This window comes from Taudactylus pleione, unplaced genomic scaffold (genome assembly GCF_031769625.1).
Source record: "Taudactylus pleione unplaced genomic scaffold, aTauple2 ptg000082l, whole genome shotgun sequence".
NCBI classification, from domain to species: Eukaryota; Metazoa; Chordata; class Amphibia; order Anura; family Myobatrachidae; genus Taudactylus; species Taudactylus pleione.
In genome coordinates, this window is record NW_028284484.1 from 477,850 (window position 1) to 491,546 (window position 13,697).

The following is a 13,697-nucleotide window of genomic DNA, read 5'->3' on the forward strand; positions in this document are numbered from 1 at the left end:
CAGTGCGCGGGCGTCCGCCAGTCACTGCGATCGGGAATCGTGCGCTCGTAGCACAAAGACTGAGCGCTACCTTGAGTGACAGACAGTGCCGTTTGTGGGTGGTAACAGGGGAAGGTGCTTGTGAATGGGGGTGTGGTGGTGCGAACGCCGGCGTGTCTGGCCGTCAAAACGGCGTTTAAAGTGTGTGCATAATTAACATGGAGGTTTGTACACTTCACCTGGTTGTATTTCAGTCAGCACTGATCGCAGTGCTTGCGGCGGGGTAGGGGCAACCTCAAACGCTGCGTGCATCTCCGATGGCTCTCGATGATACCGATTAATCATACACTTCCTGGAGATGACGTGTGTTAAGAAAGGAAAGTGGCCATCTTTATACACCTGCGTTCGCTCACTGCCATTGCTCTCTAAGACATAGAGGGCGGCCTTATGCCACACAATGCGATCGTGGAATTTGCATACCCAGCCCCTTTTGGCTGCGAGCGAAAGTGGCTTAGCGTCCGGGTCTGAATCAGGCCCAATGATCCCTATGGCTACATGCATTTTCTGAAAAGTATCAGTGTGTTTCATCAACAAATAGATATTGCTAACTGCTTTGGGGCTCATTTACATTTGGATGTAAGTCAGTATTATGACACGTCTCTCAGATGTAGCAGTACACACCCACTTTACAGCTCGCACACATAGGTGTTGCTTTCACAATCTCCCTGAAAAGCATTTTCAAAAGTAGACAAGTAAGTGTGTACCAACTTCATGTAGAAACACTACTGCACTTTTCATTTTTCCCACCTACTATTACCCTCTAGATTTTTCAAACATATTCCCTCACCCCCTCTATATTCCCTGCCCCATACCTCCCTTCTGATATGCTGCCCCCCTATTTTCCCTGTCTACCCTTCCCACTCCCGCACATCCCTATCCAACCCATTCTGCACCAACTGACCACCTCACAGGGGCAGATGTACTAAGCTCTGGAAAGTGATAAATTGGAGAGTGGTAAACTACCAACCAATCCGCTCCTAACTGTCATTTTTCAAACACAGACTGTAACATGGCAGTTAGGAGCTGAGTGGCTGGTAGTTTATCACTTTCCAATTCATCACTTTCCAGAGCTTAGTACATCTCCCCCTATATTTGGTTGCACCTGTATTCTTAACCTTAATAGCACTCATTGCAGTACCTCTAGCACCCCCCTAACTCTCCGTACCAGGAACCGCATTAATCCAGTCATCCATCTTCAATGAACTACAATCAAATCTCCCTAGCCCATATCGAAGGAGCAAAGTTCTTGTACAACACTCCCACCACGACAGCATACTAGTACAAGCAGCGATCCACGCTTACAGACAGATAAGAAGGGAGCAAGGTGCGCTCTTGGTAAATCACCCCATTAAAACAAGGTTCTCCATATCACCTGGTTATGATTCTATATTTTCAGCAAACAGATATTAGTAGGACCTACAGCGCCATTAAAGTGTAAGCTCTACAGAACAGATGAACCGTTTCACTGGCCTAATTCTTTCCTCTGGCTTTGTTACAGCAGTGTCAGAGGTAAATGAATAATATGAGTCAGTCCCCGGCATCTGAATAGGAAGGGGATACACATCTCAATCACCCTCCGGCTCTCACACTGGCTCCGAGACAGATCAATATAGCAATTAGATGTTATCAGTGTGCGCTGCTTCTCCAGCTTCCCTCTGGCCTTCCTCCCTCCCCCACTAAAAACTCGCAGCCTTTATGCCCACATCTCATAGTGCTAATGTCACACGGATATCTGGGTTTAAGACCTCTGTGCGACTTTGTGCAGCAGTCCGTAAAGAACCGATATATAGGGAGAGAAAAAATAAAATGTGGCGGCATGCATGAACACACACATCCTTACTGTCAGCATTTGGAAGATACACACGCCTATTAACCCATGGACGACCAAGCGCTGAGAGAGCAGCTGTGCTAGCGGAAAAGAACACAGCAGCCATCATGGGAAACACTTAACGTGGAATCATTTAAAATGGACCCGACATTACCAGAACAACAACATCATCATGATGAACATGAAGATTATAAGCCTGGTCTGTTTTTTATTGTAAATTCCAATCTTTTGTGGCAGTGGACCTAATTTGTACGACACAGCCATTGCACACAGCAAAACACCTTGCGCAGTAGTGTGTCTAGCTGATCCCCCCAGTGCACATCATAGAAACATAGAATTTAACGGCAGATAAGAATCACTTGGCCCATCTTGTCTTGGCACATCAAGGCCCAAACTTCCTCTCCGCACTCAGGAGTGGCCTGCACCACCTGAAAGTGCTCGGTGTAATGCAATGAAGCAGAAACTCTTTAGATGGAGTACTATAAGGGGCATATTTACTAAATTGAGAGTTTTTAGAAGTGGAGATGTTGATCATAGTAAGCAATAATATTCTACTTAACATTTAACTAGCACCTTCTAGAAGATAATAGCTAGAATCTGATTGGTTGCTATGGGCAACAACTCCACCTCTAAAAACTCTCACTTTAGTAAATATAACCCTAAACCTCACACGGAAGATCAACCTCTCGACCTTTAGTTTAGACTTACTTATGGCCCAAATAAAGCATGATAGTGAGGGGACATTCAGGCTGTCTTTATTACATGCGTCACTTTTGCATGTATAAAGCTTTTTATTACATTTGAGTCTACAAGTACAATCCTTCGCCCAAAGACCTTCACCACCTGTAATATGACAGCGCATCTACAGGGCACTGTCATCTACATAATAAGCGAGAAAGCGTGTTTGTCTGACTCTTTGTCCTTTATGCATGGCCAGAGTTTTGGACCTAGCTCCACCAAATTTGGCAGGGTGGTGTAGTTTGACCAGGATTAGGTTTCTGCCCAGGATGAACTTCGTCAGGGCCACACACTGTCACACAATCTCTAAAAATTGGGACACTCTTAAGTTACACAGGTTCCAGAGCTGGCTCCAGTGGAAATTGGCAGTCTGCCAAAAACCTGTGTGAAAGCTACAAATGTATCCATTAAACCTCATAGTCTGGGCAAGTGTCAAACTTTATGACTCATGCAAGTTCATATTAAATCCAGGGTGAGTCCTTTTTAAGTGACCATATATGTTAGTCAGCCCTCTGTGTTTGCATGCAAGGGCATAAATAGAACTTTTGCACCCACACAGAGCCCATTCAGGTTATACCACACAGTAGTACCCCTTATACACATTATGCCACTCAGCAGTAGTGCTCCTTATACATTATGCCACACAGTAATGCCCCTTACACTACACAATAATGCCGCTTACACATTGTACCACACAGTAATGTCCTTTACAGATTATGCCACATAGTAGTAGTGCCCCATATAACACATTATTCCACACAGTAATGCCCCTTACACATTATGCCCCCCAAGCAACTCACCTTCCCGTGTCCCTCCACCAGCCTCTCGTCTTCCCCTGTGTGCCATCAGCAGCCAGTAGGTGGGAATTTGGTGCCGGACCACCAGCTAATTACAGCTGGTGCACCAGCAGGCAGCGGCGCAATTTGAATGTGGCGCAGGTTGCAGGCCAATTGGAGCTTGCGGACCGGCAGCCAATCAGGAGCCGCGACTGCTGATTAGCTTCCAGTCCATGAGCTCTTATTGCCTCATAACCAGCAGAGCTGTCTCTCCATATCTGCCTGCCGGTGCGCCAGCTGTAATCAGCTGGCGGGCTGGCTCCAAGGCACCACCGCTGCCACCTAGACCCCCCTTGGCGGCCCTGCCTAGGCCGGCCCACCTTGTGTGCATGACTGGGTGCAGGGGGAGCAGTGGGCCACAGAGGCAGCTCAGGCACCATAGCAGCCATACCCCTTGCACCCACGGTAGTTACGCCACTGTTTGCATGCCTGTTAGCAAACAGTGGAGTCCTTTTCAGGACCAATGGAATGGTTAAAGGCAAGGACAATGTAAACAAATAAAGGCTGCAGGTGTACTTCAGGGATCAGTCTTCAACCCGAGCAACACCAAGTATCCCAGCTAGTAATTAATAACAACAACAATAATGTAATATAGGCAGTGTGCTAACCCCTTCGGTACTAAACAGTCTGGGATAATTCCTATTATAACAAATACAAGCAGGCAGTGGTTTCAAACTCGGTCCTCAAGTCATCCTAACAGTCCAGGTTTTGAGGATATCCATGCTTGAGCACAGGTGGCTTAATCAGTACCTCAGTCAATTTGATTTAACCATCTGTGCACAAGCGTGGCTATCCTTCAAACCTGGACTGTTAGGGTGCCTTGAGGACAGAGTTTGACGGCTGAGTCTGCGAATGGAAAAACAGTGTGTGACGCGATTCAAAAGCTGGAAGACGCGCGTAGTCACATAAGAATTCCATCACCAAAATATCAGCGTTCAGAATGCAGCCACATACAGAGCAGCACATGACTAAGGATCTGGCCCACAGTATTATTTTCTTCTTTCTTAAAGCGCAAAATAATACTGAGACTCTTCTACCCCAGCCAATCACAAGTATTTTCCCATGAGTGGAGTCCCGAGGACTCTTGGCTTTGTTTTGGTTGTGTGGGTCATTTTTATTAGGATTTTTTCTGTTTACTACAACCACCTCCGCTTAATATAATGGTTTAAGAAACAAAAAAAGATTGTTATTTTTTTATTGTGTAATAAAGTGGTGAACCAGCGTTTTTTGGACAGACTCACTTCAAAGATTACTTTTTCTGTTTTGGGACAATGGGCCTCTGTCCATTTACACTGGGAGCCTTTATTATTATTATTATCAGTTTCTTATATAGTGCAGCATATTCCGCCGTTGTGCTTTACAATTGGGAACAAACCATAATAAAACAAGACTGGGTAATAACAGACAGGCCTAGAGGTAAGAGGGAAAGCTTACAGTGTTGTTTATTACCCTGACACCCTTTCAGTGCAGCTTCTGGTAGAGGGGTGCTCGTTTTTTTACAGTACCCCAATATTGGCACCACACTACAATGACAAATCTACTTTTCACTATACCAGAGAGACTACAAAAATACATGAGGTTTCCCTGTCATAGTGTAACCCAGCCCAGGCTGTCTATTACTAGGGCTGGCTGAGGATTTGAGAGGGGGTGGGGGTATATTGTGCAATCTGCCCAATCTGCTGAATTCATGTCCTTTTGTTGGAAAAATGAAAGTGCGTGGTTGAAATTACCCCTATTCTCATTATAATAATCTTGCTCCATAAAATTAAACTAGAACACAACAAGTTCTGTTGTGGAGAAAATATGCCATACAATTGATGCTAAGCGTAGGACCAATAATGTAAGAAATACACATATCTGGACCACAGAGAAGTTAGGGACAGATGTATGATGCTCTGGAAAGTGATAAAGGGCAGAGTGATAAACCACCAGCTAATCAGCTCCCAACTGTCATGTTACAGGCTGTGTTTGAAAAATGACACTTGGGAGCTGATTGGTTGATCGTTTATCACTCTCCACTTTATCACTTCCCAGAGCGTCATACATCTGCCCCTTAGTAAGTTTGCTAAATTAAGAAACAAATATCCTGTTAAACAGAGCTAATATTACAGTAGTGATGTCATCACTTCAGTCACATGACCATTTGGAAAGTGCTTGATGAGGGAAGACATACCTGTCAGCTACAGCAGAGCACACATGCCTATAAGAACCACATAAGCAGCTTGTTTTGTTTAAAATGGAAACGTATATTTTAAGAAATCATATACTCTCTACTGTAAGATGGAAAGGGTGTAAGTCACTTCACAGGTGCATGACCTGTATAACAGCACTAGGCCTGGGCATCTGTGCAGTCCTAGAACTCCTCAGCGGCTTCTAATATCCTTATATTTTACAGTAGAATACAGTAGAGGGTAGATTACTTCCATTATATTTAGGGGAGAGGCAAACAATGAATAGGTTTGACTGAGAGCTGGGAGGAATGTATGGTTAATATTCAATCAGTCTGCATATTAATTACATCAATCTATCACACAGTTGCTGCAGCCTCAGCAGTTTAAATGAGGTCGAGCTGTCTTGTCCCTGACTAAGGACTATGAAAAGGGGATCACCGTAAGCAACAAAGACCCGGACTGGGTTCCAGGAAATACGATCTCTCCCTTTACGAACAAAATAAATCAAGATGCCTGTCTTTGCTCTTTAATAAGTGTATATTATACAAATAGTACATAGAACAGCATCAGAAGGTCACTGGCAGATGTCCAGACAGCCTTATAGTAATGTTCTACTGGTTTCCCACTCTCCTCATCTCATAAAATGTCCATCTCATAACCATTCCCTCCTTCTTATCCTCAGTCCAACCTTATACTGTCATAGCATTCATTCTATATTACGTACTGGCCATACATCTCCTGTATGTTATTGCTACTGGGCGAGCGGGTTATGTTGTTATATTGAAACATTGAAACAGACAAAAGCCAGATATCTATGGTGCTGGGTGTCCCATCTGCCTAAGACCTTTATTTGCAAGACTGGCATTATCCAGAAGATACTTCCAGTCTTCTATATCATAAACCATATATCCTCTCCACTACAATGTTTCCATATATATATATATATATATATATATATATATATATATATATATATATATATATATATATATATATATTTTTTTTATTTTTAGAATCAGACATACATGAACCCCCCCTTACATGTCAATAGTGCTGACCTCTCTTATCACTACCCTGCCCAACACCAACAGCCCTGACCTCTCTTATCCGCTACCGTGGCAATGCCAATATTTTATCACTATAGTTTTAACGTTACGTCTCATCTATCATTTTAATAACAAGGCATAAATATTCAAGTTGCCATGGACGCCTCACCTTTCCATGTTCATTGACCAAGGTCTATACTTCACTCTGTACAACACACCCAGGAAGGTGGGCACCCTGACAGTATGTTTTTGTCTGGGTGAAAAGGAATTATAGGTATAATTTTACTAGTTGTTTTGTTGCCCAGTTAAGCAGCCACTATCAGTATACGCGTGCTCCCTAGTATCAGGTAATGCGGGTAGCTCTCAGTGCCAGACAAGCTCAGGGTGTTTCCAGGGAGGACACATGGAGATAATCAGGGATGTCCTTACCGGTGGATGAGAAGCTCAGCTGGTGACTGTTTCTCTTACTCTGGTTCTCTGGCATTACGAGTTGGTGGCTCTGGTGAAGGTTGGAGATGATGCTGGATAGCTCGTTCTCACGGCTGTAATAGGAAATGGAAACATCAGCAAGGAAATGCAAACACAGATACTTATTCTATGCAACACCTATACACCTGTATGTATGTTACTAAGTAGGAGCTGCCATGTTGTAAGCAACACCTATACACCTGTATGTTACTAAGCAGGAGCTGCCATGTTGTAAGCAGTGAATGACTTTCCAGGTAAACAGAGCTGCTCTGAAATTCACTGTCAAATAATTGAAACATGCATCCTGTGTCTGTAGTTTGCATTCAACATTCACTGATTGCTTTCAATCACGAATGGTGACATGATGGGTAACACTTTTATTTTAAAATATATATTTTTTTTAATTTTGGAAAAACATTTTAATATTTTAGAATAATGGAAAAATATTTAAACAGGTCTCTAAATCTGAACAGTGAACATTACTGGGTTCGGAGTATGCAATTTAAAAAAGTTAGTACTTGATGAGCTGAATGGAACTTGGTTTATCTTCTCAAATATTATAGTGTAGAGTAGACCACAAAACGTCTGTCACTAGTAAGAGAATAGTTGCATTTTCACTGGCACATAGAGCATAAGACTAGAGTATATTGCTTTTAGGTTCCATCTAAGGCTAAACCCAGAAGAGTACAGGCTGGAATGATATAGTCTAGTGCAGGTGCTGACTAGCAGAGATTATCCACCTTCAGCACATTAGCTATAGTAGACCTACTATGATGCTGAGAGTAGAGAACAGTCAGCAAGCGGGTTGGGTATGATTTGCCGGTTGGGATCGTGGCAGTCAGAATCCCGACGCCAGGATCCCGACAAGGTTAGCATACCGACAATTGTTGGTCGTATCCTAATCCTCTCCCTTTCCCTATCCTAACCCTCCTTTCTTGGTGCCTAACCCTAACCTCCCCCCCTAGTGCCTGAACCTAATTCCCCCTTCCCCGCACCCTAAACCTAACCCTCCCCCCTTAGTGCCTAACCTTAACCCTCCCCGTAGTGCCTAACCCGCACCCTAACCCTACCCCCCGATACTTACCTTTGGGATGCCGACGGTCGGTATTCTGGTGCCGGGATCCCGACTGCTGTCAGAATTCCGGCACCGGTATACAAACCGTTGGCATCCAGTCAGCTGGGCTGCTGACTACATCTCCAGCAAGCTATGAAAAAAAAACCTATCCATATTACATTTTATCTACAATGAAATGTGTCATCCATGAAAATTACACAACAGTAAAGTATTCAGCCTATTTTAATTACAAATTAGGCGATAATCTGATTAATCTTTGGATGTAATAAAGCTTTCCGAGATTTATCAAAATGTAGTTCCTATTTAGATATTACAAATGCAGGGAATTAAAGCTTCGCCATAGAAATACAACATTAGTAGCACGAAAATATTACAGTGGCAACAAACTATTAAACATAATAGATTTTCACATGGGGGGCTTATGTAATAGGCTGTGAGCTGCAGCCGCTGTGTAAACTCCTGAGTCTTCCTGTATTTTTAAAGCATTTTAAAAGGCAAAATCAGCTTGGCTTTGCCTTTAAAATGATTGCCGCTTTATACATTTCTAATCCTGTATTTGATAGTATTAAGTTATAGCCATTTATAGGCGAAAACACAGGCAGCCTAATCACATACATATTCATGTATAGGAACGTATGGGCACACAGACATACGTGCAACGTCATCTCCACCCTGTAATTCTGTAGGGCTCTAGAATCTCGCCGTCACATCCCAGCATGGTTGAATAAGTGAAGTAAATTTAATGAGCACCAATTAAAACCGGCAAAGAACAACGTCTATCAATTGCTTTGGGATCACTGGATGGAGAGCGCTAAATCATTATTATTTCTGTGGGGTTATCAGGCACGACAAGGAGAATCATTCCCCTTCCAGTAATTACACATCTAATATTTCATGGTAAGGGACGCTGGGAACGGCCTTCTATCCCCTACGTAGTTTGAAGTCCTGAAATGACTTTGTAGCTGCCAAGTGTTTATGGTAAAAGCCTCTACAATCTCTGTCCTTGCTGGATGAGTGAGCAGAGGCAGCATGCACCTACTGCACATATTCTGATGGGTTCTACAAGAAGCAACTTCAAAACTTTTCAAAAGCACAGTCATGTATGTAAAAGGAGTTTGCAAACCGAGATCAGTGTGATAGACACATAATATGCTTAACTCATAGTAATTATTACTGATCTATGGGCCTGATTCAGAGCCGGACGCAATTAGCGCTCGCTCGTCCTGAAAATAGGGGTGGCTATTCAAATGAACCGTTCGCTGTTTGCGATCTGTTCACGCCTCTAGGTCAGAACGAGCGTACAAAACTTGCGGTCGTTTTTTTGGAAACTACGCCCCCTGGCCGCTCGCATCCTACGTCATGTCCGCTATTTATTTGATTAATCGAGTACATCGAACAGGGTATGAACTGCTCGCTATTCTTGTGGTTGGTTTTTGCTACCACAATTTTGCGAGCAGTTCTGGCTTAAAAAAAACCCAGTGACGTGGTCAATGACGCTGCTGTTTTAAATATGCACATCCATAAAACGCCCGTTTTGACCTTTAAGCACGCCTGCCATCGGATCTCCACTCCCCGTTTTCAAGCACCTTCCCCTGTTACCACCCACATACGCCTCATTCTGTCACTCAAATTAGCAGGCATTCGCTATTTTGCGAGCACATGAATTTCGGCCGCACTGACTGGTTCGCGCATGCGTATAACGATCCGTACGCATGCGCAGTTGGACAAACATCGCTCGGAGCGAACGAGCTGCGCTTACGAGTGGCTCTGAATCAGGCCCTATGTTATGTATGTAACTATAGGATCATTGATGATTAAAAAAAAAAAAAAGATTTCAAATTGATATTGTTGCCCTTAGTTACTAGGCTAATGAAGGGTTAATCTGAATTAACCATAAGGCATAGAACTACACACAACAACCATCCAGAAGCCACAGGGTTACTCACATGATATGGGAACCCCATCTTTGTCGCTGCAACACACAGCACATGGTCTGCATGGGTGAAAGGTAGAAGACTGTGCTTCAAACTGTACTCTGGTCCCCCTGAATATGGAGCCTGTGAACTGCACACAAGCTAGACAGTGCCCTTTAAATCACTTATCCCCCTGCTAAGCCCCCACCAATTGGCACAAAGAAGCCCTCCAGCACCAAGGCCAGCGCTGTGACAGGAGCAGAGCTAATCTGTGCATAAGACCCCCCTTAATTGGATCAGGCTGTCTTCACATTACCAGCATTTTGGGTTAGTCTGGCCACAGATTTTTGAGGGATAAAACTACAGACTTTATATTATCTGTTCTCCCTTTCACCCCACCCCCACATCACGCACCTGCCCTTTTAAACAAGCACCTAGTGCTGTGATATCCTCTATTTAAATAGACACCATTGCCAACCGTACCCGCATCTAGATTAGTAGGGGGAGGGAGAAGAGCCTCCCATAGACGGTGCCCAGCTTTCTAATCCCTCTTGGGTGCGATCCTCTCCCGGCGCTGCCAGAGTGCACTGTATTATGTAAATATTGCTGGTTTGTAAGCAGTTTATGAGGTGATTACCAGTTGTGTGTGTGTATAATCTCATGGATCACAGAAGGGAAGACTGGTCCAGAGGTCGAATGGAGATTAATGTTACCTTCAGCAGGAATATGTAAGGGAGGGGGTACTGAAATGTATCCTTATGGGAAATATAAGGGAGATGCTGCACAAATAGATGTATTCCTGACTTGTATGTTACTGGCAGCACATCGTACCACACCGCACTGCTGGCTAGAAGCACCCATTTCCGACACACACTGCACCTGTAGTACTACTCTATGCCGGAAATGTGGTTTTAGTGCCCAGTTTCTCTATTCACTTCTTTTGTTTTGGAAAAGGCCGGTTCAACTTTTCATTTTAGATCTGTTTCTCATTTACCCATATTATCCCACATTCCAGAACTTATATAATTACTAGCTGTTCCCAGCGGCTTTGCCCACGATGAAACCACTTCTGCCAAAAAAAATTTATTTGAGGTGTTCTAGTTGTATGGCTTTGCATAGGGTCCCTGTCGCGGGAGTGGCCCACGGGACCAGCAGCGCTATACATACTGGTGGCAGCAGCACCTTCACCCACCACTCACACCAATGTCACTGTGTGCCCTGTGCACAGACTGCTATGTAGCCTATCCTATTCATCCACCGCTCACACCTATATTACTGTGTGCCCTGTGCACAGAATGCTATGTAACCTATCCTATTTACCCACCACTCACACCAATGTCACTGTGTGCCCTGTGCACAGACTGCTATGTAGCTTATCCTATTCATCCACCACTCACACCAATGTCACTGTGGGCCCTGTGCACAGACTGCTATGTAGCCTATCCTATTCAGCCACCACTCATACCAATGTCACTGTGCCCTGTGCACAGACTGCTATGTAGCCTATCCTATTCACCCACCACTCACACCAATGTCACTGTGTGCCCTGTGTACAGACTGCTATGTAGCCTATCCTATTCACCCACCACTCACACCAATGTCACTGTGTGCCCTGTGCACAGACTGCTATGTTACCTATCCTATTTACCCACCACTCACACCAATGTCACTGTGTGCCCTGTGCACAGACTGCTATGTAGCTTATCCTATTCATCCACCACTCACACCAATGTCACTGTGGGCCCTGTGCACAGACTGCTATGTAGCCTATCCTATTCAGCCACCACTCACACCAATGTCACTGTGTGCCCTGTGCACAGACTGCTATGTAGCCTATCCTATTCACTCACCACTCACACCAATGTCACTGTGTGCCCTGTGCACAGACTGCTATGTAGCCTATCCTATTCACCCACCACTCACACCAATATTACTGTGTGCCCTGTGCAGACTGCTATGTAGCCTATCCTATTCACCCACCACTCACACCAATGTCACTGTGTGCCCTGTGCACAGACTGCTATGTAACCTATCCTATTCACCCACCACTCACACCAATGTCACTGTGTGCCCTGTGCACAGACTGCTATGTAACCTATCCTATTCACCCACCACTCACACCAATGTCACTGTGTGCCCTGTGTACAGAATGCTATGTAACCTATCCTATTCACCCACCACTCACACCAATGTCACTGTGTGCCCTGTGCACAGAATGCTATGTAGCCTATCCTATTCACCCACCACTCACACCAATGTCACTGTGTGCCCTGTGCACAGACTGCTATGTAGCCTATCCTATTCACCCACCACTCACACCAATGTCACTGTGTGCCCTGTGCACAGACTGCTATGTAGCCTATCCTATTCACCCACCACTCACACCAATGTCACTGTGTGCCCTGTGCACAGACTGCTATGTAGCCTATCCTATTCATCCACCACTCACACCAATGTCACTGTGTGCCCTGTGCACAGACTATGTAGCCTATCCTATTCACCCACCACTCACACCAATGTCACTGTGTGCCCTGTGCACAGAATGCTATGTAGCCTATCCTATCATCCACCACTCACACCAATGTCACTGTGTGCCCTGTGCACAGACTGCTATGTAACCTATCCTATTCACTCACCACTCACACCAATGTCACTGTGTGCCCTGTGCACAGACTGCTATGTAGCCTATCCTATTCATCCACCACTCACACCAATGTCACTGTGTGCCCTGTGCACAGAATACTATGTAGCCTATCCTATTCACCCACCACTCACACCAATATTAATGTGTGCCCTGTGCACAGACTGCTATGTAGCCTATCCTATTCACCCACCACTCACACCAATGTCACTGTGTGCCCTGTGCACAGACTGCTATGTAACCTATCCTATTCACCCACCACTCACACCAATGTCACTGTGTGCCCTGTGCACAGACTGCTATGTAACCTATCCTATTCACCCACCACTCACACCAATGTCACTGTGTGCCCTGTGTACAGAATGCTATGTAACCTATCCTATTCACCCACCACTCACACCAATGTTACTGTGTGCCCTGTGTACAGAATGCTATGTAACCTATCCTATTCACCCACCACTCACACCAATGTCACTGTGTGCCCTGTGCACAGAATGCTATGTAGCCTATCCTATTCACCCACCACTCACACCAATGTCACTGTGTGCCTTGTGTACAGACTGCTATGTAGCCTATCCTATACACCCACCACTCACACCAATGTCACTGTGTGCCTTGTGTACAGACTGCTATGTAGCCTATCCTATTCACCCACCACTCACACCAATGTCACTGTGTGCCCTGTGCACAGACTGCTATGTAGCCTATCCTATTCACCCACCACTCACACCAATGTCACTGTGTGCCCTGTGCACAGACTGCTATGTAGCCTATCCTATTCACCCACCACTCACACCAATGTCACTGTGTGCCCTGTGCCCTATTCAAGTGAACGTGGACCCAAAGCACCTCTGCCCTCACCATTACCAGCCGCGCATGGTGCCACCTATCTCTTGCACTAATGACGACAATAAATTTTGATTTGGTTTCTGCTCAGCTTTA

General features: G+C 44.8%; 1 protein-coding gene across 2 annotated transcripts in view; it reads right to left on the bottom strand.

Moving 5' to 3' along the window:
* Positions 1-13,697, bottom strand: part of SAMD11 (sterile alpha motif domain containing 11) — a 199,506-nt gene that overhangs the window by 58,487 nt on the left and 127,322 nt on the right. For both annotated transcript variants that reach the window (XM_088468169.1, XM_088468168.1), the window contains exon 5: positions 7,088-7,200. In XM_088468169.1, coding sequence (XP_088324295.1) covers positions 7,088-7,200 — 113 coding nt within the window. The remainder of the gene's footprint in view (positions 1-7,087; positions 7,201-13,697) is intronic.